General features: G+C 38.4%; 1 protein-coding gene across 4 annotated transcripts in view; it reads left to right on the top strand.

Moving 5' to 3' along the window:
* Positions 1-26990, top strand: part of polk (polymerase (DNA directed) kappa) — a 71559-nt gene that overhangs the window by 13334 nt on the left and 31235 nt on the right. For all 4 annotated transcript variants that reach the window (XM_048621227.1, XM_048621233.1, XM_048621239.1 and 1 more), the window contains 5 exons: positions 185-304; positions 10246-10398; positions 16726-16857; positions 22274-22439; positions 26372-26635. In XM_048621227.1, coding sequence (XP_048477184.1) covers positions 185-304; positions 10246-10398; positions 16726-16857; positions 22274-22439; positions 26372-26635 — 835 coding nt within the window. The remainder of the gene's footprint in view (positions 1-184; positions 305-10245; positions 10399-16725; positions 16858-22273; positions 22440-26371; positions 26636-26990) is intronic.

Below are 26990 nucleotides of genomic sequence, written 5' to 3'. Positions count from 1 at the left end.
TGATCATTACACGCCAGATATCAATGTTCCATCTCAGCTTGTGTAACTGCATTAACTGCTAGTCAAATTGAGAAAATTGCAAATCTTAAGACGGAGCAAGTCAGTGATGATGCATTGTTTGCACTTAGATGCTTAAAGTGCCTGATTTCTAATTGATCCCAAATGGTACTTTTTTTTATCCTAGGGATCAAAGTTTTATGAAAATGAACGAAAGAAAGAACAACAGGTGAACCAGCGAATTCAGAAAATGTTACAGCAGAAAGCACAGATTACAGAGCAATGTCTAAAGAAAAAGCAGCACCAGGTAAGATGTCAAGGGAAAAAAATGCACATTTCCAAAGAGATTCAGAATTTGTCAGTATCGAATTTATTGATTTGCTCATTGGTTTGGAAAGGGAAACAGAAAAGAAAGATATGCTTGACAGAGGAAAAGGTTTTTTAATTTAAAATTTTTAAAACTATTTTTGTTTGGCAAGTTTGTCAGTAATCAGAGATAATAAATTTGAAACAATTAGCAAAAAGACTACAGGAGAAATTAGTTTTTTTTGTTTTCAAACAAGGGTTGTGAAGATTTGGAATGTATTACCTGAAAGTGGTGGAATTAGATTCTGTAGGAGTTTTTAAAAGGCAATGGGATATATACCTATAATGAGAGACCAGCCCTGTGGTCCTCCAGAACACCGGTCACATTACTTTTACTTGCAGAGGACTAATTTACTTGGTGAGAGTGAACAGCTTGGATGTGGGAGCAAATTGAAGAGGTCTTTGAAAGATCATGCAGTGGTTATCTTTGCTGTAACATTCTAAACTTTCCAACAAGCAATTGAAATGTGAAGGAATTAAACTACGTATTTGTATAATTGATTTTAATTGCATGAGAGGTCAATTAAGAATATAGGAATAGAAAAATTTGGCAGGCTCACGTGCGCATTGAAGATGCCAGGACATGTTTAGAAAGTGATTAAGAGGCATAATAGAATCACATGCCTAATAAATAGATGCAAAACCAATGACGTTATAATGAACTGTTATAAAAGACTGGTTCAGTGTCAGCTGGGCTATTCGTCTAATTCTAGGCACTGTAATTTAGGATTTTTGTAAGACTTTAGAGAAGGTGTGTTAGTGATTTATCAGAATGGTTCCAAGACTAAGGGACTTGGCTTACTTAATTAGATTGGAGAGGTTGAGAATAGTTTCCTGCAAAAAGCAAATTGAAGGAGATTTGAGGAATATGTTTATAACAATGAGTGGCGAAGACAGAGGAGATAGAGAGCAATGGATGTCATAGGCATTAGGGTCAAGAACATGTGGACACTAGTGTAAGGTGATTGACAAAACGACCAGAGGAAAAACACCCGAAACGTCAGCTTTCCTGTCCCTCTGGAACAGCTGCCTGGCCTGCTGTGTCCCTCAAGCTCCACACAGTGTTATCTATTACATGGTAAGCGATTAGGATGTGGAATGCACTGGCTGACAGTTGTGCCGAAGGCAGGTTCATTGAAGAGAAAAGCTTGGCAGGGAAGGGATGGGAAAGTGAGACTAACTGAGTTCCTCTGCCAAAGAGCATTGGTTTAAATGGCTTTAGAATGGACTGCAGAGCAAGGACCAAAAATAGTGGCTTCACTCCAGTCACCATTTATTTGAAGGAATTCTGAACAATCAATACTAGATGTCAGATAAACAATCTGATAATTTAGCAACATTGGTGGAGTTGGGAGACATGACGTTGATGAAGAGCTGAGTGTCATCAATGTACATTTGAAAACTATTGTTGCCAGTTATGATGGCGTTTCCCATGTGTAGCATGTTGATAAAAAACAGAAGCGAGTAATAGATTCTTGGGGATCACTGCATTAAATAGATGAGAATGTTCGTAGTCCCATTCAGATGGACAATGCATGGAGAGACCAAACACAAGTATTGTTGCCAGTGACGCCCACATCCTATGAATGAAACGTAATTTTTTTATTCATTCAGAGGATGTGGGCTTTATTCATTCCTGCTGGCTAGGTCAATATTTATTGTCCACCCCTAATTTCCCTTCAGAAGCTAGTGGTGAGCTACCTTCTTGAACTGCTGCAGTTCACATGTTGTAAGTCGGCCCACATTGTTTTTAAGGAGGGAATGGTGATGTAGTTTTAAGTCAGGATGTTGTATTATTTGGAGGGCAACCCCATGTTTGTGCTACCTCCTTCAAGATGGTAGAGGTTGTGGGTTTGGAAGGTCTGGTCTGAACAGCCTTGGAGAGTTGTCACAGACCATCTTGTAGATGGTACGTATTCCACTATATTAATTTGAGCTTATAGGAACAATATTTTCAGGAAATTTGCTGAAAAGTGTGGTTGCTATATGAAACTTGATACAAAATACCTCCAGCAGTGAGTTACTCTTGCTTTTTGCATACCCCCTGCTTTTAAAAGAATTTTGGAACATTTCAATATTTTAGAATGAGTTGATGTTAGTATGCCACTACCATTAGGTTACAAAGACAATTCTGTGGTCAGTCTTACCAAAATAAATTATGCTTGTGTTGTGCTTATTGAAGTAACCAACAGATGTAATTTTGCTTTATAGATTCATAGAATTTGTACGGTTTAGAAGGAAGTCATTCAGCCCCTCAAGCCTACCCTCATTCTATAACCCAGTATCATTTTCAAATATTTCCCTTCAAAGATAACTTGGTCTCTGCCTCAACTATGCTTCAACAATCGCTCGTATAAAGAAACCTCTGTCCCTGTCTCCTTTTTTTTTTGCTGCCATGTCCATGCAATGCAATGCACTTGACTATTCCCTAAACTGTTGTCCATTGAACTTCTCTTCCTGGTTTCCATGTTTGCTGTTATTCTTAGCAGTTCCCTCTCCTCAAATACTGTCCTCATTCCCCTCAAATTTGCATTATCACAATCTCCATGAAAACCTGACTGTTGACCCCTCCATGTTGAGAAACTACTGACCTATCTCTGATTTCCATTTCCCCTCGAAAGTCCATGAAAGCATTGACCCCTTTAGATAATACAATGCTTGATTTGCACTTAAGCATGTTGTTTTGGAGGCTAGACTCACTGGTTCAAAAAGCCTTCAAAAAGGGTGCAGCATTCTGAGAAAAAAATACAAAGTGCTGGGAGAAACTCAGCAGGTCTAGCAGCAACTGCAGAGAGAAAAAGAGGTTAACATTTCAAGTCTGAGGTGACTCTTCTTCAGAACTGATAGGGGCTGGAAATATTCTGCAATATTTTTCTTTTATTTGCAGCATTCTATATTTTTAATATAAGGCAATTTTATTAAAGTGTCCTTGCAATCTATTCCATTTTTATCATCTTTTCTCTTTCTCTTACCTGGATTCCTACTTTTCATCACTTGATGAAATAGATTAAAACCTGTGCTTAATAAAATGGGCCCTACCATTCCATGGTACAATTTAGAACATCAGTAGGGTTAATTCATCATAGATCCAGAAGACCATAGGGCTGTTCTCTCATTAGATAGAAGCGACTGGTGGTGAGTTTAATCTGACGGTCACCGTGTCTCAGGTGAATGACAAGGTTAAGGCATCACCATGGCGTCATTCTGCTTTGCAAACCAGTCGTCCAGCCGACTGAGCTAAGTCGACCCCTCCTGCTAATTTACTAGTTAACATTTTCAATTTAAGTTTTGTACTATGGTCATGCGGTATTGGATTTGTTTAGAGTAGTACGCTTTGATGTGCTGCACTCTCTGAACTGTATTTAATTTTTTTCTCAAGTACAAATTTAAAACAAATTGTAGACCTTAACCATGTTTCCAAGTAAAGATCATTCAGTAATGTTTATCATGCATTCAGTTTGTTAAGTAAAGTTAGGATTTTGATTCGTCATCCCCTTGTGTCATGATTCAGATCATGGGTTTAACTGTGAAGAATTTTCAATGGTCACAAGACCAGGAGCATCCAAGGGCATGCTGTTAGGAAACATTCACATGATAACAGTTAGTCTTTTTATCTTAATTATAGTCATAACAGGACTAGTTGTGTAAGGTAAGGGCAGTATATGTATGTGTAACTTTTCAAACTTGATTTTTTTTAAAATAGACTACAGAAAATGCTGGAAATGCAGAGCAGATCTGACAGCATCTGTGGAGAGAGAAACAGAGTTAAAATTCCTGGTTGATGATCTTTCATCAGAGCTCTCTCCACAGATTGTGTATCTCATGCACTTTCTTGTCAAAGTGCTGGATGAAGGAAAGCAGGTGTTAGGGTTGAGGAATAAACTCAAAAGTGCCCCTGAGGAAATGGTGGCAACTGACTCTGAAAGAGACAGTGATGTCTGATGTTGAGGTCATGTTGTAGAATAGAATAAAATTGGGTTTATTGTCATGCAAAGTTTACATGTCGCCCCACCTGGCGCCATCTTAGGTACAATGTACCTAGGTACAAATCTTAGATACAAAACAGAGAAATAAAAAAATGTTACATTACCTTACAGTTATTCATAGTATAAGTTAGAAAAATAAGAAATAAAATTAAAAAGATAAACGTTACAGCCTTCCTATAAAGGGCTTGCAGTCGATCAATACAGGGGGCTTCCACACATGGTCCAACTGGGCTTGCAAACTGCTGATGGCCTTTATTTGTCCCCGGTCTGATAACTGTCCCTGCTCCACTCCAGGCACGCTGGCTTATCCTGTTCTGCTCGGGCATAATTTCCAGAAATGGGAGATAATAGAGTGAAAAGTGAGGATATGGGAGGTGAAAAGGGAAGTACAGGAAATGGGAGTGACATTATGGAGGGCACTGTCTTGTCTCGTGGAAAGGGCATCTCAGCTGAGAAAATTGGACTGCATTTAAGAAGCTCTCGTGCAATGTGACAGGATTGGTTGCTCTGCTATCACAAAGAAATAAGTGGAATTGTTACAGGAACAAAAGTGGGAATAAATACATTGGATAATATTGTAGTAGATATCAGTGCTTGGTAATATGCAAATTGACTGATCACGCATTTGGATGGAGAGTTCAATAAGCTAATTGCACTAATTTAATGAACTAGATTCAACTATGTAAAGCACCCATTATGTTGTCCTCCCAATTTGCAAGATACATATTGTGACCAAATTCTGCTGCCTGTGTATTTTTAATTGCAGCATGAATGCAATCTGGTTTAGTATTGCCAGCACAGTGATTTGAAGTGTTGCTGGAACTTGATTTTATGTTTGTACCTGGCAATGGTGTGTTAACTGTTTTACCGCTGTAAACAAAAATGCATACTTCAGTATGTTTTATTATTGCCACTTTACTGCCAAGAAAACAATCCATTATTGGTGGTAGCAAGCAGCTGCCAAAGATAGTCTTTATCACATTGATGAGTATATGAGTAGTGTTGAAAAATTTGCACACCAAATTCTGATATTGATCCTGATTCTGAGGATTGACAAAAAAACAATCAATACAGGTAGTTCCCAGGTTGTGAATGGGTTCTGCTCTTAAGGTCGTTCGCAAATTGATTCGTACACTAGTCAGAACGCAACGTAGGAAAATGTCAAGAAGCCTTTAAGTACAGGAAATGTTCATACATCGGATCGTTAAAATTACATTCCTGTATGGGATTGTTTTTGTAAGTATGGGGCATTTGTAAGTTAGATGGCCATAAAATGGAGACCCCCTGTTATTTATCCATCCATTTGTCCATCTCTTCACACTACCCTTCCTGTCATAGAATCTTTTAACATAGTAACATCATACACTTGCTGACATTTTTCTCCCCTGTCTAGATTACTAACTAGATAATTCATGATTACTTGACAAGGCCCAGTGAACCTTGCTTTTGATGGTTCCAGAGAGACCAATCACAGTACTAATATCTTACCTCCAGCAACTAAATTCCAAACTTTGGCCTTTTTATCTACTGTAGTTTTTATTGATTGTTGTGCGGTTTTCGAACGCAGCTCTCAAAGTTTGTTTAGTTTCTCTCTGAAACCTGACACATCGGTCAAAATTGTGCTCGTCTGAGCTTTGACTTACAAGCTTTTCTTTGATCAATTTGAAGGATCCTGTCCCCTCATGCCCATGTATTATTTCAAAAGGATTGAATACTGTCGACTCATTGGGTACGTCTCTAATGGCTAATGAACGGATTCCTTTATCTTGGTCATTAGGGCATTCTTGATGATAAACTTCAATTATGCTCTTCAAAGTTGTCATCTTTCTGATGCTCCTTGAGATTGTGGCTGATAAGTGGAAGATATAAATTGTTTTATTCCCAAACTATAAATTATTTATTTGAAGAGTTGCGACATAAAATTTGAACTTTGATTTGATTGTATATCTGAGGGTTACCTATGTCTTATGAAAAAAAATTAGACTAACATTTTCATTACCATTATTGGCATAATTTTCCTGAGAAAGACAGACTGATTCAGTACAAGTAGTACTCCTGTAACGTGATAGTTGCATTCTTGTGTGACCTGTGCTATAGAAAATCGCCATAGAAAATTGCATTATAGGGAAATCGCTATACCTGTACAGCAGAAAGTTAGCGTTATCCAAACAGCATCCACTATTCATTATTTGTGTTACTGCCAATTCGCGTTAATGAAACACATGTTATAGCAGAACTACCTGTAAATCATGTTGAAAAATGCATAACTATTAAAGATATTTAATTCCACTGTCGGTTTTAGGTAATGTTTCTAAGCAACCTATTAAGACCCTGCACTGTTTTTCTTCAAAAGCTGGGATTGGAATTCAAGGTGCAGGTTTAATTGATGGTTTTAGTTTCACCTCTACTACATGGCAGGCCTGGCAAAATTTGACCCAATCTTTATGTAACTATGGCCAATAAAAATGTTCCAGTACTTTATCTTTCATTTTCCAAATAACTGTACTTGGATGATATCGGTAGCTTGTGAGCCACTCGTAAAATTTAATTATGATATCAAGATGGAAATATGGCCTATGCCTCATCAGCTGGTATTTGTGGTCGTCTCTTTTTCCTCATTATTATTCTGTGCTTTAAGTAATAACACATTGGTTCTGATTCGGTTTCAGAGTAGGCTGTTTGGTATAACTCACTTAATTTAGGATCCATCTTTGCATTTCTATTAAAGAAGATTTACTAAGCATGTCAGCCTCATTCTTTGTACCTTCGTCCCTTTCATTTCGATTTTTGATAATTATTGTCAGATGACATATCACTTTTAGGTTCTAACTTGTTTTTTTATTATGGTGTTCTTCTTATTCCCTAAAGTTACCTTTTCCATTCTAGATTTCCTATTCCTCCAATTTCCTTGTGGATTCCCATTTGACCGTTTCCCTACATACAGCTGTTTTGAGAGATATGATGAGTGTCTGCCAGAACTACTGCTTTTTGGAACTTTGATACTTGATGTTCATCTAAATAAATCTTGTAGGTTTCTTGAATAATATTTTGGAACACTTCCACAAATATTATTCCCCTTACTTTCTCAAATTATGTTCTGTAATCGGTACCCAAAAAGCACAATCTGCCGTTACCTCTGCAACAGACTTCAACAAGAAGACACTCTAATTACCCTACTGTATCTCAGAGACATAGAGATGATCACAAGCCTGCTCAGACCCTAGGTATCAGGGTAGCCCACAAACCAACAACCACCCTGCGACAGCTACTGACGAACTTAAAAGATCCCATACCCACAACCAATAAAACTAACGTAATATACAAAATACCACTCAAGGACTGTGAGAAACATTACATAGGCCAAACTGGAAGAAAACTGACAATAAGGATACACAAACATCAGCTAGCCACCAAGAGACATGACCAATTCTCTCAATACATAGACAAAAAAGGACACAAATTCAACTGGGACAGCACATCCATAATAGCATAATAGCCAAACAGAGATATACCAGGGAATTCCTGGAGGCCTGGCATTCTAACCGGAACTCCATCAACAAAAACATTGAACCGGACCTGATATACAAACCTCTGAAAAACAGAACCGGAAGTAATGCTAACCACCCCAGCAAACCAAGGCATATAAATAACAAGCGGGACAGAACACCAATGCTTCACCGGAGGCGCACTGATGATGTTACCTAGCAGGGTGATGAAATGTCTGCAACCAAACTCACTGGCTCAGCGAGCAAATCTACAACCTCATCCACAACCCAAGCTACAAATCTTCTCAAAAACTTCAAACATTCAAAATCATTGTGAAATTATAATTCCTGTATTATACTAAACAATAACTGCTGTTTTTAAGCCCAATACCTCTACATACACATTTCTGTGAAGATGCACAGGGTTTTATGGAGACATCGCTAATCTTATGACTCAAGGAATTTAAGGTGTCAGTTGTACATTGTACATGTCTGCAGCTCTGTAGACCATGGGCTTTTTGCTGGGTTTAAGATGTTTGTTATCAAATATTTTTTTCCTCAGATGCTGGAAGGCTGAGCCAACTCACTGGAAGTAATGTTGACTTTCATTGTCAATGTTAGCCCTCTGTGAGTGGAGGCTCCCAGGCTGTCCAGAGGCTCAGCGTAAAGCTTGATAGTTTTGGGCATAACAAAAGTTGCCAAATTGTTTTGGATTGAGTGTGAGGCATGTTGAACAGTTTTCCCACTCATTCTGTAGATCAGCTCCACTGCACTGAGAATCTCCACGGATATGAAATAGAATCTGAGAGGTAGGGTCATACGTGTGTTGAGATGTTTGACCCCAATTTGCACTGGTATTGGGATCTCTTGGTGAGGATCATAACTTGTATGTTGTCATGCAGGAGGCAGAGGATAGTAATGAATTTTTGCTGGCAGCATTATTTAAGAGGGCATTCCAGGCTGACAGATTTGAAGGGTTTTGTGCAAATAAAGAAAGCCATATGTAGAAGTTGGCTGCTGCTCTCTACAATTTTCTTGGATTTGTCTTGCTGTGAAGATCATGATCACACTACCTCTTGGTGGATGGAATGCACATTCAGATTCTGGAAGGTGCTGCTCAGTACTTGGGAAGAGTAAATAGAGGAGGATTCTTGTAGTGACCTTCCTAGTGGCGGGCAGCAGGGAGACCTGTCTGGTATTGATGCAGTCAATCTTGTTACCTTTATTGAAGGTGGTCACAATTACCACGTCTTCTCCCACTCTGGGTCCTGATTTTTTTTTCTCTCTCTTTCTCTCTCTCTCTAGTGTCTTCAAGGTTTTTCCTGCTCTTATCCGGCTCCTGCTGTCTCTATCCCTCCCTAATATCCTTGCCGTTTATCTGGTTGTGATCTGCGTCTGTCTTGCTCTGGTGTTTTTGATGCAGGTGGCTACAGTGGTTCAAGAAGACAGCTCAACACCACGTTCTTGTGGGGAATTAGAGTTGGACAACAAATGCTGGCCTTGTTAATGACACTTGCGTCCCATAACTAAATAAAAAGTCCTACATGCTAATTGTGAGTTGAATAGTTAAATAAATAAATATATTTATTTTGGTAACTGTTCATATTTGTACAGGTAATATGAAAATTTCAGCTTCAGGAAAACATGAATTTTAGCCAGAAGTGAGCAGAACATTTTGGGTGCCACCTTTAGATTCCTTTCCAAAGCATTCCATGAAGAAATGCAGGCTGCATCATGATGATCCATTTGAAATTTGTGTTCTACTAGTGGGCCTAATGTCTTGAGTTACTTTACCTCATCTGATATTTATAGAATGATGAATCATAAAAGGGCATTATTTGGCTCATCGTGTCTCTGCTAGCTGTTTGAAGGAACTGTCTAATTTGCTCCACCTTGCTGTATTCCCACAGCGCTGCAAGTATTTCATTTTCAAGTATAAATCTGTTCCATTCGAAAGTTATTGAATCTGCTGCCACCATCCTCTTGGGAATTGCAATCCTGATCTTAAAGGTAGCTACATAGAAAAAAAATGAATTTTCTTCAACTCCTGCTTAGTTCTTCTGACAATTGGCTGATATCTATCCACTCACATTACAGATCCCCCTGCCAGTGGAACAGTTTCTCCTTATAAACTTTCTCAAATCACCTCATAATTGAAAATAATTATTTCTCCCTGCTCTAAAGAGACCCAATCAATTTTTTCTAGACTCTACACCATTGAGGTCTATGGTGCCATGCTACCATTATGTGAGAGACCTCTAAAGGAGAAAGGTGACAAAACTCTTTGAGGGGAAGAAGCAATCTCATCCTTGCAAGCAGGTTTGATCACAGATAAAAATAATTGTGCGTGGCATGAATCGCTGTCTAATTTGTTTATAATGAATGGTTTGATCTTGTTATTGATCCTGTAGTTGGAGCAACTTGCAAATGAACTGGAGAAGAGCCGTGATCTTAGTCGCACAATTGTACATATTGACATGGATGCTTTTTACGCTGCTGTGGAAATGAAAGATGCTCCAGAGTTGAAAGACAAACCAATGGCTGTTGGATCATTGAGTATGCTGGTATGGATTGTGATTGTAATTTGAAAATAACATTAATCTCATAAGATCTCTTGAAGTTTTTTGTTATGCTAAGCATTACGTTGTTCTGTAGTCTCTACATCTAGTATTGGATTTTAACTGCACAATTTTGTTTGCAAAATATAATTTTTCAATGTTGGAAGTGAAAGATTTGTGGACATATTGCAACAGTTAACTTCTTTAAGTATTAGCAAGTAGAGCTCAAAAGTATCACAGTTTATGTCTTAGTGAAAAGTATTGGAAACATCTTTAACTAATGCAATGAATGTATCAGTCATGAAATTGAAACAGTTGTATTTGGAGTATATTGAGTTGACAAAGTAGTACTTGTGCTGTTTTCTGAAACAAAATCAAATTACAGCACATTTGGCTGTTCTGAGCAATGACAGTTACAAGAACCACAATATGTGCTCCCAAGCACAAAATACAATTTTGCGCCTGTATTTTTTACGAAGAAGAAGGAAATATTGTGACAAATTTGATTAATATACGGCTACATCCTGAGTATGTTAGTAAAAAGAATTCCATTGCACAATTATGTTAATATTAGAGCATTGTTTGACAATAATACTGTGTATTCCTGCAGTATAATTAAAATTACTGTTGTACTTTGGCAAGATGAGATTTTGTAGAGTACAAATAAAAGATAACAAGGTCCAGGTCATAGCTTGACAGAAAATGATCTTAATAGTAATTTGTCTTGTTTGATCAGAATTTTATTTTCACTATTCTATTGATAGGAAGTTAGCTACTGCTTGACACAACAGAAACACCGATAATGTTGAAATAAATAGAGGCAGAATTTCAAGTACCCCTTTCCTGCTAATTGAAAGAATCAATGCTTAGGTTTTTATTTTGCCTTTCACAACCTCGAGACATTCTACGTTGCATCTGAAGTGGAGTCATAGAGTCATTCACCATGGAAACAGACCCTTCGGTCCAACTGGTCTGCACAGACTAGACATCCCATTCTGACCTTGTCCCATTTGTCAGCATTTGGCCCATATCTCTCTCAACCTTTCCTATTCATATAACCATGCCCTTTAAATGTTGTAATTGGACCCGCCTCCACCACTTCCACTGCCAGCTCGTTCCATACACGCACACCCTCTGCATGAAAAAGTTGGCCCTCTGGTCCTTTTTAAATCTTTGCCCTTTCACCTTAAACCTATGCCCTGTAGTTTTGGACTCCCCATCCTAGGAAAAAGACCTTGGTTATTCACCCTATTCGTGGCCCTCATGATTTTTGTAAACCTCTATAACCATTGTTGTAATATAGGAAATACAGATGTGAACTTGGGTGCAACAAGGTCTCAGAAGCAGAATTGTGATGATAACCAGAAAATTTTTGGTGGTGCTGGTTGGTGGATCAATATTGGTCAGAGCTTCAGAGAGAATCCAACTGTTCTTCTTCAACCAAGGACATGAAATCCATTACATTAATCTGTTGGGCAGGTGAACTCATGTTTAAAATCTCACCTGGAAGACAGTGTCTCAACAATGCAGCACCAGATTCTTGTGCTTATGTCTCTGGAGTTGAAGCCACAACATTCTGATTCAGATGTTCCATCATTACTTTTACATACCCTGCATTTTTAGGAGTTATATAATTATAAATTTACAGTATTTTGTAATATGCAACCATTTCAAAACTGCTGTCCATTTTGTCTGATTCCTTGTACTTTTTGCCATACCGTTACACTTTGTTTTTCAGACATTTTCCATTTCTCTCTTAAAAGCGTGTTCTGCTTTCTTCATTGTTTCTGGTGTTGTATTCCATGCTATTAACAATCCTTGGCTTAAAGAAAATTCTCTGAATATTTCACTGTTAATTTTGATCACAGAATGGAGTGTCACACCAAATCTTATCAAAGCTAAATTCTATCAAAGTAATTTTTGAGCACTGTAATAACCCTACTCATATACTGTGAACATTTCCTTTCTTATAGTAGGTTTCTTTAAAAAAAAAAGGCTGTGATGTTTTGTTTTAATTCATTCATAGAAGTGGGTATCACTGATGAAGGCCAGCATTTATTGCCCATCCCTAATTACCTGTTGAACTGAGTGGTTTGATAGGCCATTTCGGAGGGCAGTTAGGAGTCCAGCCAATTACTGTGGGTTTGGAATCACCTGTAGGCCAGGTAAGGATGGCGAATTTCCTTCCCTAAAGGACATGAGTGAACCAGGTGTTGTTTTTTAAACAATAATCAACAGTAGCTATCAATATGCCAGCTTTTTAAACTCTAGATTTTAAAAATTGAATTTAAATTTCATTATTTGCCAAGCAGGATTCAAACCTTTGTACCCAGAATATTAGGAGTTCTCGATTACTAATCCAGTGACATTACCACTATACCACCATAAGACCACAAGACATAGGAGCAGAAATTGGGCCATTTGGCCCATTGAGTCTACTCTGCCATTTAATTATTGCTGATAAGTGTCTCAAACCCATTCTCCCGCGTTCTCTATGTAAACCTTGATTACCTTGACAGTCAAGAACCTATCTGTCTCTGACTTAAATATACTCAATGACCTGGCCTCCACGACCTTCTGTGGTGATGATTTCCACAGATTTACCACTCTCTAGCTGAAGAAATTTCTCCTTTCTACATTTTAAAGGATCTTCCCTTTACTCTAAGGCTGTGCCCACGAGTCCTAGTCTCTCCTGCCAATGGAAACATCTTCCCAACGTCCACTGTGTCCATGCCATTCAATATTCTGTAAGTTTCAGTTAGATTCCCCCCTCATCCTTCTAAATTCCATTGAGTATAGTCCCAGAGTACTCAAACATACCTCAGATATTAAGCCTTTCATTCCTGGGATCGTTCTCGTGAACCTCCTCTGGACCTGCTCCAGGGCCAGTACATCCTTCCTGAGGTATGGAACCCAAAATTGCTCACAATTCTCTAAATGTAGTCTGAACAGAGCTTTATAAAGCTTCAGAAGTACATCCCTGCTTTTATATTCCAGCCCTCTCGAAATAAATACCAACATTGTATTTGCCTTCCTAACTACCGACTCAAACTGCAAGTTCACCTTAAGAGAATCCTGGACTAGGACTCCCAAGTCCCTTTGCACTTCAGATTTCTGAATTTTCTCCCTGTAATGTTCCATCTGCCTGCTTGGCTAAAAGCAAGGCACTTTTGTAAGGTGACTTCGTCTAGTCCTGACCAAAATATATCCCTGAATGAAAACCCAATATAATGGATGATATGGACAGTTGTTCTTCTTGGTGTTTGTGGAATCCCTACAGTGTGTAATTAGCTGCTGTATTTCTCTACATTACAACAAAGACTACTTCAAAATGCTTCTTTTATTCTGAAGCAGTTTGATAGGTCCTGATGACAAAGTTTGAAGGTCCCTAGTCTGATGCCCAATCTGCATGGAAATGGTTGATTTCAGCAGAGGACAGTACCAATGCTTAAACATTCTGGGTTAGGGAGGCAAAAATCAAGGATTATGTTTCTGAATGTTGCTCACCAGTCTGAGTAAACAGTGTGTGCAGGTATAGTTTGGTTGTGTCCAGAAATTGTTATCAGCTGTGATGTCTCTTGCAGTTGTATTACAGTCGAGACTTTCACATGAATGTGAACATTTGGACAAGAACTGGAGGATGTTGAAACCCCTTTGTCCCAGCAGTGAGTGAGCAAGTCCAGGAAATTAAAAAGAGAAGGACATTTCAACAGGAATGAGAAGGAAAATAATAAGACAGTTTAGTCCACTACAAGAACCAAAATCATTATAATGACTTGTCAACAATTTGTCATGCTTAGTCTTATGGGTGGGCTTTCTGCATTTGTTACCTTAGCTGTTTGAGATCAAGAGATTTAGTCTTTGGCAGTTTGTGACATTTTCAAACAAAATTTCTGATTGTTTGTTTACAATTCTTTAAGAATAATATACATGTTGTATTTATTTTGGCTTTGTACTATAGATGATATAAAAAAGCTGCTTTCAGCTTAAAAATATTTGGTCACTTAATGTTTGCACAATTAAATTATTTAGCCAGTATTTATTTATCCAGTCTTGTGATATATTAGAGAGATTATTTGAGATTATTAACACATAAATGACAAGAGTCTAAAAAATTAGTCCTGATATAATGGTAGACTATAATGGGAATATAAAATCAAGAATATACTATCCTGTTTCCAGATCCCCGAAGGCAATTTTCCATGTTAGTGGCAATAGGAAATTTTAATGCCTTATGAATCATGAAGTCAGTTTATAAAATTTAATGCGATGGTTATAGAAACTACAGAATTATGTGTATTTATATGGCCCTTTCATGCCTTTGTGGTGGTCCAAACTGCTTTACAGCAAATTAGCTATTTTTGAAATAATTTGAGCGTTGCGAGTTGGTGCTGCCATGGGAAGGATCCATATTCAAAACTTCCACTTACGCCATCTATATGAAATGTTTGTGCAATTGAATCAATATCTTGTTGAGTATGAGAAGTTAACTGTTTATTTTGAATTAAAATACAATGGGGTTTGCATTGCATGTTCTCATCACATTCAAATTGGTTGAACAAAATCAACAGACAAGGGCGAGCATAAATGTCAGGAGTATGATCACATGTTTTCCTAGCTTCTGCTATGTGAACCATTGTAAATAGTATTCCAGCAGAGTTACCCAAGGCAGGTAGCCTTTGGAGGCCCAGAAAAATCAATGAATAGGTTTTCCACCACTGAGAAAAAAATAGTCTAGAAGGCATTGCTGGTAACTTCCAAGCCGTCATGGCTGTAAAATTTAATGTATCAAGTTCTTTCCAAAGGTTTTTCATACCTTTGAATTCAGAGTGTCTGGTTTCCAAAGTAAGGATTGTTGTTGCTTAATTTGTTATGAAACTCACTAGCTACATCTGCAACTTGGAGGCACCTGCACCTTTTCATAGTTGTCATCTCGAACTATTTACTGTCTTCCCTTCCCACAGAGTTGCTGTAGAATCTTGGCAAATTGAATTTAAAATCTTAAATGATTTGTCTCCATTGTTTCTTGACACCGGTGTTGTCAACTGAGCATTATCAATTCATATATTTTGCTGCTGCGCGCAGTTTCTGTAATATACCTTACTTGAAAGTGTGATATCTTCTCTTCCATCATCTCAATACCAGGATTTGTAATAAAACAATTAAACGAAACAAATAAATTCACTACAAAAAAAAATTCAGGATACTAATTTATACTTTCCGCATAAATATGTTGTGGTTAGATGTGAAGAGGTGCAATTAGCCCTCTTTTCTCCCAATACATGATTCGCCATAACAGGATTTTACTTGAGAATTTAGAGGCCAAGCTTTGTCTGCAAGTGTATCACTGTATTTAGAGGCAATGGAGAATTTACTCAGATGGGTTTCCTTATGTTAAACATAGAATAATGCAAGTTTGTTGAAAGTATTTTTCCTGAGCTAAAAAATGACTATGTAAGATAACGCCATTCACATAATCAGACACATTCACAGATGCACATTAACAGCACTGTATATGATCTACAAGATAGATCATAGAATCCCTACAGTGTGAAAACAGGCCTTTCAGCCCAACAAGTCCACACCGACCCTCAGAGCACCCACCCCCCTATAACCCTGAACACTACAGGCAATTTAGCATGGCCAATCCACCTAACCTGCACATCTTTGAACTGTGGGAGGAAACCGGAGCACCCGGAGGAAACTCACGCAGACACGTGGAGAATGTGCAAACTCCATGCAGACCATCGCCCGAGGGTGGAATCGAACCCGGGGCCCTGGCACTGTAAGGCAGCAGTGCATGCCACTGCGCCACTGTGCCACCCCAAGATACACTGCAACAAGACACCAAGGCTCCTTCAATAGCACCTTCCGAATCCACAACCTCTACCACCTTGAAGGACAAGGGTAGCAGATAGATGGGAGTATCTGCACCTTCCTCTGTATCGCCATTTCTTCATTATCATTGAATCACAATCTTGGACTCTGTCCCTAACAGCACTGTGAGTGTACCTTGACCGCAGAACTCTAGTAGTTCAAGATGCCAATTCATCACCATCACCAAGTGCGCTTAGGGATGAACAATAAATGCTGGCCAAACCAGCAATTCAATCCCATGAATTATTAAAAATTTCAAATATGCTTGGAAGTAAATTGAAGTCAATGGTGCTCGTGTTGTATAATTTAACCTAATTACATGCTGATTATGAACACATGAATTTTTTTGAAGATTTTTGTGATTGTACTCCATAAAATTATTAATTCTTGAATATAGTTTTTTGTAGAGTTCATTGAGAGTAGTTTTTCCTAATGCAATAACATTTATTCTTTCAGTCAACATCAAATTATCATGCCCGGAAATATGGAGTACGTGCAGCTATGCCTGGATTTATTGCTAAGAAACTCTGTCCAAATTTGATTATCATTCCAACAAATTTTGCTAAGTATCGAGCAGCAAGTAAGGACGTAAGTCTTGTATTCGATCATTGTTCCAGGATTTATTTACTGCTTCTTTGTCTTCTGCTAAATATATTTTCTATTTTCTTTTAGTAATATTCCTGAGATTTGTTCCCTTGTCTAATGCTATTTTCTTATCATTTAATTGCACTAATTTCATTTAGGACTTGCCTTATTGATCCCAAAGATTCCTTCAATTTCTTATTATTGTGACATTTGTCTCCTTGCTGCTATTAATTTATTTATACCTGTATGTGGGATGTGGGCAATTTGGATGATGGTGAATGGGTACCGAGCAAGCAGCTGCTTTAGTTCTGAGGAAGGGTCACCGGACCCGAAACGTTAACTCTGATTTTTTTCTTCACAGATGCTTCCAGACCTGCTGAGCTTTTCCAGCAACTTCTGTTTTTGTTCCTGATTTGCAGCATCTGCAGTTCTTTCAGTTTTTATTTAAGCAGCTGCTTTATATTGTGCTTTGCTGCTTGAACGTGATTGGAGCTGGCATTTGGAGAGTAGTCCATCACACTCCTGACTGCACCTTGTAGATGACGGGCAGGTACCAGAAAGTCAGGAAATGACTTACTCGAAGAGGAATTTTGAGCCTTTCACCTGCTTTTGTTACTATCGTATTTAAAGCTAGTGCACAGAGCCACAAAATCACACATAAGTTATAGCACTGACAGAGGCCATTCAGCATATCATGCTTGTACTAGCTCTCCAAATTAGCTTCATGACTTAATGCAATTCCCTTAACTCTTCCCCATACCCTTGCATGTTATTTATTTTTAAATAATCTCCACTACCTTGTTGATTGGCTTAACCAAACTTACCACCAGCACACTTCCAAGTAGTGCATTCCAGACCTGAACAAATTGTTGTATGCAAAAGCTTTTTCTCATATCACATAAGTTTCTTTTACAAATCATTTTACATCAGTGTCCGCTCAATCTTGATCTTTTTATGAGTGGGAACAGTTTCTCCCTATCTATTCTATCCAGCCTCAAAACGATTTTGAAAATTTCTATTAGATCTCCTCTTATCCATCTTCTTTCCAAGGAGAACAGTCCTAATCTCTTCAAGGTATCCCCATACCGAAAATTTCTTAGTCCTAGAACCATTCTTGTAAATCTCTTTAAAGTCTTTACAATACTTTCACATCTTTCCTATGGTGTGCTGCCCAGAATTATGCACAATACTCCAGCTGATAAATGTCTTGTTCAAGTTCAGCATAGCCTTCTTTCTGTTGTACTCTACACCGTCATTATTAAAACTGAGAATATTGAATGCTGTATTCATTGCTGTCTCCATCTCTCCTGCTAGCTTCAATGATATATGTACATGAACTGCGTTCTTCTGACCAAACTGCATCACTTCACACTTTGCATTGCACCTTATCTGACACCTATCTGCCTACTTCACCAACCTGTTAATGTTCTTTGGAATTCCACACTGTCCTCACAGTTTGCAATTCGTCCAAGTTTAGTGTCATCGACTAAATTTCAAATTTCCAGAAAAATGTACTACAATTTTTGACCAACTTTATGATTTTGTGGGAGAAAGAGACTAAAAAGAAATGGAGAAAGCAGGTAAATATTTTTAAATTTTTAAAAATGTTTGTTTTCTGCTTGCTTCCATCTTGACTCTATTCCCACAAAGCTATTATCTGCCTGACCTCACTTCTGAGTCCTATGCTTACTAACGTTGTTAAGTACAAGCAAGCACTGTCCCTTCACTTTTTAAAAAAAAAAAAATCATTGCTCTGTTTGGGTGAAATAAAATTTATCCTTGATCTTTCTGTTTTTGTGTCATCACAACTCTTCAAAGTTCTGGAACATGTTTTCTCTCAAGTCCATTTTTCCACTCATATTCAGCCCCTAATGTAGCACCAAAATCACAATGATATCATTATCGTTTGGAACACTTCTGAGTTATCCTTCCTCATCTTTCCTCATCCTCCCTGAGCTCTTGACAGCCTGTGACATAGTCTGCCATACATTTTTCTCCTTCATTTTTCTCCTTAATGGGACTGTCATTATTTGGTTCTGTATTATATTATCTCAATATGCACAGGTCACCTTGAGAAACAATTTTACTTCCCACCCAAGCTGTCACCTTGGGAGGGCCTATGAATCCATCTTTAGCTCCAATCTCATCCTCTGCTGTAAGGTCCCGAAACGTGAGCTTTCCTGCTCCTCTGATGCTGCTTGGCCTGCTGTGTTCATCCTTGTTATCTCTGCTGTAAGTATTGTTTTGCAGATATCTAATGCAGAAAGGGGATTAATTTCTGCATGTGTGTCAAACATCCAGCTTTTCCCCCTCTCTCTACCTCTGTTATTAAATTTGCTGCTTTTTTGTTCTGGCCTTAAATAATTCCCATTTTGTGCAAATCACCTTTGGCCTTCATCACCACTCCACTGACTTCATAGTCCTCATTCTTGCACTAATCGTTACTTATTCAACCCTAAGCTGAGCTATGATTGCCTATCGTCTCCATCACAGGGATTTCTTCCTTTCGCCTTGACAATTTTACTTTCCTCACCTTACATTAGCCTATCTGTGCTGGAATCTTCATTCAAACCTCTGTCAGCTTCAAAATCAATTATGAAGATGTTTCCCTAGTTCTGCTCCCATCCTCCAGCTTTCATAAACTTCAACACAATTAAAATCCCTCTGTCCATTTGCTATCTTGTATTAGGTCCTGCTAACCAATCACTCCAGTCCTTGCTGATTTATGATAGCTTTCAGGAAAAGGCAACAACTTTAGAGAGGAAAGCGAGGATGGGAATGAACATGCAGTGTGAAGGATAAAGGTGGGGTGTGTTTTGAAGATAATGCAAGTTTTTAAAAATGTCTGAAAGCTGAGTTTTTCCTTAGAAAATTAGCAAGTAAATGAGTCAGGAAGTAAGTTTAGATAGTTTTGTGGAAACGGTGTCACTTTAACAGTGATCAGATGAATAAATCCAAATTTTAAAAGTTTGGAAAATTTTTTTTTTAAACGTCATCTGATTATGACATATGAAAATCTCATCCCTTTATGGCCTAACTACACTTCATCTCCTCATCAAGGACTATAAATCCTTCACTCCTGGAATCTCCTTGCTCTGACTCCAGTTTTGTGGGCATTTCCCCTTCCTGATTTCACTATTGGTGGCTGTACCTTCAGTCATGTTGGCCCCTCTTTAAATTCCATTCCCTCTCCACCACCCATTCACTCTTTAAGACTCCTGTCAAGTGTATCTTTTTGACCAACCTACTGGCTTCTCTTAATACCTCCCACTTTGCTCATTTTTCATTTCACCTTTTTGAAGTGTTTGGGATGTTCTTTAAATTTAAAAAACTTATACAAATTGAATTTGGTGTAAACAAAATTATTTTCTGTCAAAATTTGATTTCCTTTCATTTCATATCAGTTGGTACTTTCATACAACTTGGTACTTCATAGTTATGGTTTATTTTGCTTAGCTTCTTACTTGTGATAGTTGTATGGTACAAAGTTGTACTGTTAGTCATTTTGGCTAATAACATTTTATTTTGAACCTTTTGGAAAGGTTTTTTAGTTCCAAGCTTTCAGCTGGTGATATATTTAATTTCTGACTAAGTATTTGAGGTCCCAAAAAAATGCAGAAGAGCCGTAATTCCAACTTCTAAATGACCATGTCCGTAAAAGTTTGTTTCTTGGTATTGCAAGTACTATTCCTTACAGTCCACTCCTATTACTTTGTGTTTGAAGAGTTTTTGAGTAGATATTGAAATATGAAATGGCTAAAGACCTATAATTGTATCTTAGCTTCTTGTCACTGTATTCCTGTACAAGTTGGATTTATGTAAAGGCTAACTTTATGTAATGCAGTGTGACCCTTGTGTCCAAGAACCATGATGATAAACTATTAACCGGAACAAGCTACATAATTTGGAACTTTGTAAAGTATAAACAAATTCAACAGGAACATCACTTATAAAACCTCCTGACCTGTTTAGTCTGGAAGACTCCTCCATCCCAGAGTGAATTCATGACTTATTATGGTGGTTAACTGTTCATTAAAGTTTTTAAAATTAATCTTTTTATTATGTTATCCCTCAGAAGCAATACATTTCAAATTCTATTTATAGAATACAATATCTTACTTGATATAGACTGAGGTGTCTTTTCTTCTGGATTACATGTAGGTAAAGATTTTGTACCAGTTACTAGGCATTCCAGTGTCCTCCGTTCTGTTGCTGTAATCCAATATTGAAATTTAATGCAACTAACTGACTATAGAACCAATTCTTTTGTAATATTGTTTGGTATTTCCTCCTTTTTGTGTGCTTCTTTCTGTATAACAGTGCAGTGTAGTCCAAAATCCATTTCTATAATTTCTACCCAGAGTTACAGTATATTTCACTATACTGTACCTTTTTTCTACACTGTATTGAAGTACATATGAACTTAACTCCGCATTTGTTGTGCCAACATGGTGGTGGGCATATTGAGGGGAATCTTACCCAGCACTTGGATGCCTGGGGACTGGTAGGAGCAGCAGAATTTGACAAAAAATGTTTCAATATTTTAAATCAACCTGTTTGGACGTTTTGTGGAACATTACCAGCAGAGATGGGAATTGAACAAATGCCTTCTAGCCCAGAGGCAGAGACAGTGCCATTTTGTCATTAGAGCCACGAAAATGTGACCACCTGATTTGCCCATGTGGTACATCTGTGACCACTTGTCCCAGGCAAGGGCACGCTTAACAGTGGCAAGAAACTAATTGAGATGGGCAATTAAATAACTAACAGCAATCTTTGGACAATTTCTCTATCTATGTGCGGGCTCCATCCTCTGTCAGCATCACAACAGCTGCACAATAGGAAAGTTCAAGTTTTTCTAATTTTGAATGACAAAAACAGTAAGTGCGATTTCTTCTGGAGGCAGAGGCTTGCCATTTTATGAGGGAGTTTCTGGAACTGAAGTCATAAAGCACTAGGATTAACGCTGGAAAGCCATTCCCATCAGACTGACTATGTCTGTACTGCGTTTCTCCTGCTCCTGCTGCATTCCTTTCAACAACACGTAGGTAAGGCTGCTGACTGCCCTTATAAAGGGGTTTGTACAGCTCAACCACTGTCTTCTCAGGGCACCCGATTAAACCATTAGAAAGGTATAAGAGGAAACTTAATCATTAAATTGAAATAGTCTGTTAAGAGGCACAAAATGGATTCTTAATTTTCTTGTATGCAGGGGAATACTTTTGTCATGACAATATTCCCCAGGCTGTCCCCTTTAATTTATAACTTGCTGTTGGTTGCCAAATGGAATGCGATGTATAAAACACTTGTTGTATTTTGATAGAAAAATGTGATATAAATTGTAACTATGGTATAGTTTCATTCCTAATCAGAATCTCAATAAGCTTTAAAATATTTTCAAAACTTTTTTCCACTCTAGGTACAAGAGATACTTATGGATTATGACCCCAATTTTCTAGCAATGAGTCTTGATGAAGCCTACCTGGATATAACAGAGCATTTACAACAAAGGCAGAACTGGCCTGAACATAAACGGACATACTACAATCGTGGAGAAGGTGATTCAAGTGGTAATAATGCTGCAGGTACTGGAAATCTGAAATTAAAAGAAAAACTGAGGGAAATATTCAGCAGGTCAGAAGTATCTGTTGGGGGGAATTTGAATTAACGTTTCAGGTTGTTGACCTTTCATTGGACATGGAGGATGGTACTTCTGGCAAAAGATAATTGCAAATTCTTCAACGTTGCCTTTTGCTTCGATTGCCTGAGCTTTCCCATCATGGAGCTTGGTGTTATTTTATGGAGTTCGGTGCTGTAGAGCTTTGATCCTTTGATTGTGGGACTGCTTAGTTCTGACGATAACACTCTGCTTCTACTTCTTGGCAGACAACTCAATTTGTGTTGTAGCTTCTACAATTTGGTGAAACTGATGCTGCAACTGGCATACGCTTTAATTACTATTCATAGCACCAGGGTTAATCCCTTGGCTTGAAGATAATGGTAGAGCAGGGAATATGCCAGGCCATGAATCCTACTTTAGAAATACAACCAGTCTGACTCCAATCTAAAACACAAACAGATTCTAAACAAGGTCTCACACCTAACATGCATTGTCTGACCTAAAATGTCACGTCTTCTTTACACTGATAAAACCTTTGGTTTTCTCAGCACCGTGACTTGAAAGAAATTTACAAATACATATTAATCAATTAAAACCTTCTAACTGATTAAAGATTTAACAGCATCTTAGGTTTGTTTAGTACATCCTCATCAATGGTGTGAACCTTTGATCTTTGACTTATAAATTCTGTGTCTGATACTACCTCTCTCACTGACACCTGAAGAATGACTGAGGCTCCAAAAGCTTGTGTTGTCAAATAAACCTGTTGGACTATAACCTGGTATCGTGTGATTTCTGACTTTGTTCACCCCAGTCCAGCACCGACACCTCCATGTCATGAATTTACAGCTTGTGGTTGAATGTGGTTCTACTACTGCTGGTCACTCAGCACCATAGACACTCAGTTTTGAGCTGATTTGAATCTATCAATATTTAGCAATCTGGTGCCACACAACATATCGGAAAGTACGTTTCCTGTGAAGACAGGACCTCACATCTATCAGAACTATTTGGTGGTCCATTGTAGTAATACTGTCCTGGACGGATGCATCAGCAATAGATAGATTGATAAGGACTATGGTCAACCATTAATAAGGGATTTTTGGGTAGCTTATTAAATCTCTTAAGCAGCAATTCAGGTTTGATACGTTAGTTAACTAGACAAAAAGTGCAACCTTTGGCAATTGAGGATGGTTCACTGATACTAGAGGATAAACAGACAGCTAGCACACTGTGAAAATCACATTAAAGTTGTGAAGGCACTGTCGTGCTCTCTAGCCAAGTGTTAGGGATCTCTTCCCTGGGTCTTCCTTCTCCTCCTCTTCTGGTGCACCACACAACCACAGAAGGCGCTGCCTGACGAGCTCTGCAATCTGACAAGGACTGCTGTCTGACCCTGAACACTGGCTTTTGGGATTAGTGATTTAGCTGTGTCAGTCACTTCTTTGAACCCTTTCAGCCTGGTTTCTGGGGTTAGTGATTTAGCTATGTCGATCACTTGTTTGAACCCTTTCAGCCAATTAGCACTGGCACAATACACACTATGTCAGAATAACTTTGCTCTTATTTGTTAGAAATTATTTATGTTTGGGGAAATCAAATAACTGCTGTAGCAACGTTGTACAAGATCTGATGCTACGTAGGAAATACTGGAAAAAATCCATGTTAAAGGGACTCCAATTTCTAACACATCGAAGTTCCTTGCCCAAAGTACATTCCATGCCCTTGTGTTATGGACCAGACCAGACCCCTTGAAATATTTCAAGAAGGTAGCGTAGACCTAACTTTTCCTTATATTAAAGGCAAATGTGATGTACCGTCTTCCAGATGCAATGTGACTGGTCAAACTATTCGGCGTTAAGCAAAGCACAGTTTATTTAAAACACTATTGTTGAAATACTTTTGGAAAACTTAATCAAATAATAGATACAGTAACTATTACTAATTAACTGTTCCAATATAGTAACCTCCCGTAAACACTCCCTTGGCAAAAAAAGCAGTTCAGAAAAATAGATTTGTCTCACAGGTAACCCAGCAACAAAAAGAAACTGTAGTTTCTAGCTGTAACCAAGAGAGGGAAAAGATAGCTTCTATTTCATCAAGCCCACAACAGCAACTTCTAAAATCAGAAACTAAAAAAACCTTGCCAGCTCCCACAGACCAGGCTTTCTACACCCAGCCAGACTGCCTCTATTGATCCAACTTAAAAAAAAAACCCAAGGCCACACAAGCTGTTTACTTTTTTACCGACAGCTTGACACTGCTTGTTCAATCTCTCTTTCTGAAGAAAAGGACAAAATAACCTGTTAAAGCCACAGCATTGTCACACTTGTGCTTTCTGTACTTCCACCAAGTGATGTTCAACATGGAGGAGTACTATTTAATCAGCTGAGGGAGGGTGCTAGTGGTAATCAGATAGTGGGAACAGGGTACTGAGTTGGACGTTCAGCCATGATTGTACTGAATGGCAGAACAGGCTTGAAGGACTGAATGGTCTACTTATGCTTCTATTTTTGTTTCTATTTTGCTATGCTAGGAGTTATTCTTGTTCATGCTTGCCTCACTGCCTTGAGACATGATGGGATTTTGAGCCAATGTTGAGCATTCCCACTGGAACCCCTTCCTGTCTGTATATCATTATGCTGTGACTATTCCTGCTTGGCCTGCCCTGCTTGGCGGGATGTGAGCAAGGTGATTGAATTATCCTGGAACAGTGCTCAGCTTTAGCAGATGAGGGTGAAACCAGTAGTGTTTCAAGTGGTCCAACCAGATCTGACAGTGGATGGTTAAGTGGGTTGAGCACAAATCCTTTCAATTCTGCATTCCTTGGAGAAAGATGGGTGAAGATGACAGCTGTATCAGTAGGATGGCTAGAAAGAGTAATTGTTTTGTTGGGGACCACAGCATCAAGTGGGGGTGGTTACATAAAATAGTCAATGCAGAAATATTGCTGTAAACAGAACGAAAAAGCCTACATAGTCGGGGTTTTGAAAGTACTGTGAGTAAATTGAGGGATACCTTTTTTCCCAATAGATCTAGTAGCCGGATACTACGAGAAAGTGGTCAGAGGTGGCCTTAACTGTGGTCAAAACGGTGAGAGTTGTGAAACCATAAAAGATGGGTGGCACGATGGCTCAGTGGTTAGTACTGCTGCCTCACAGTGGCAGGGACCTGGGTTCAATTCCACCGTCAGGTGACTGTCTGTGTGGAGTTTGCACATTCTCCCTGTGTCTGAGTGGGTTTCCTCCGGGTGCCCCGGTTTCCTCCCACAGTCCAAAGATGTGCAGGTTAGGTGGATTGGCCATGCTAAATTGCCCCGTAGTGTTCAGGGATGTGTAGATTAGGTGGGCTATAACGGGATGGGTCTGGGTGGGATGCTCCAAGGGTCGGTGTGGACTTGTTTGGCCGAAGGGCCTGTTTCCACACTGTAGGGATTCTATGATAAGGTTGTGTTCTTGAAAATGATACGGAGACTTTAAATGAAGGAAGAGACATATATCAAGGGGAAAGATGGTAGACAACTGCTAGGAGAACTCGATTAATGTATAAATAATGGAAATATTTGACAGGACCACCAGAGGCAAACAATATAGGTTAATATTTCAAGTTCCGACCAAGGGACTGAACATAAAATATTAATTAAAATTTTCTTGTTTCAAATGCTGACAGACATAGTGTTTGTGTTAAACCAACTAAGTCTTATGCTTGGTCTGATTTACTAAATGATAGATAAGGTTTAATATAGAATAAATTAAATGATTAAGTAATTATGGATATTTGAATCGAGCAACACACTTATATGTAATATCAACTATGTGCAAGGAAATGGATATGGCAAATGACATTCTAGAAGTCTATATATGCTGACACTGATTGTTTTTCTAAATACTGATGCAGTAAAAGAGAATGTGGAGGGTTTTCAGCAATCCACTGAAGATTTGGGAGACATTTCACCAATACTTTTTGAAGACAGCCCTCCTGTATTGTCACAGCAACGGTCAGCTCAGAGTGAATTGCTGCAGACAGACCCTTATCTGCAAACCAATGGAAGAGAGTCACATCAGCAGAAGGAAGTGATTGTGTTTGGTGTTACAGCAGAAGAAGCTGTCAGAGAAATGCGTTTTAGGATTGAACAGAAGACAAAATTAACAGCAAGTGCAGGTAAAGCATTGCTTTACAGTTTCTGTCAGCTTATCTTTATCTCGTGTCTCCAGCTTGGACATGAAAGTTACATTATTAATTAGCTAGAAGAAGAGTGTTGGAAATTCACAAAAGATCAATCTGACCATCTGTAAAGCTGAAAATGTCTCCGGTCGAATGTTTTCTCAGAACTCAAAACAGAAGTAAGAACAAGTTGGATTATAAAAAAGTTGCTACGTGGTATTGAAAAATAATTTATGTTATGTTCTAATGAGAGGGAATAATGTTTGGAAAGGAGAAAGAATATAGCCTGTTTCATGATTCAAGCCATCTCAAAACCAATTAAGTGCATTTGAAATGTGGTCACTGCTGTAAT

The sequence above is a fragment of the Rhincodon typus genome, chromosome 3 (assembly GCF_021869965.1).
Source record: "Rhincodon typus isolate 14 chromosome 3, sRhiTyp1.1, whole genome shotgun sequence".
NCBI classification, from domain to species: Eukaryota; Metazoa; Chordata; class Chondrichthyes; order Orectolobiformes; family Rhincodontidae; genus Rhincodon; species Rhincodon typus.
This window is presented reverse-complemented; position numbering and strand designations above follow the sequence as displayed.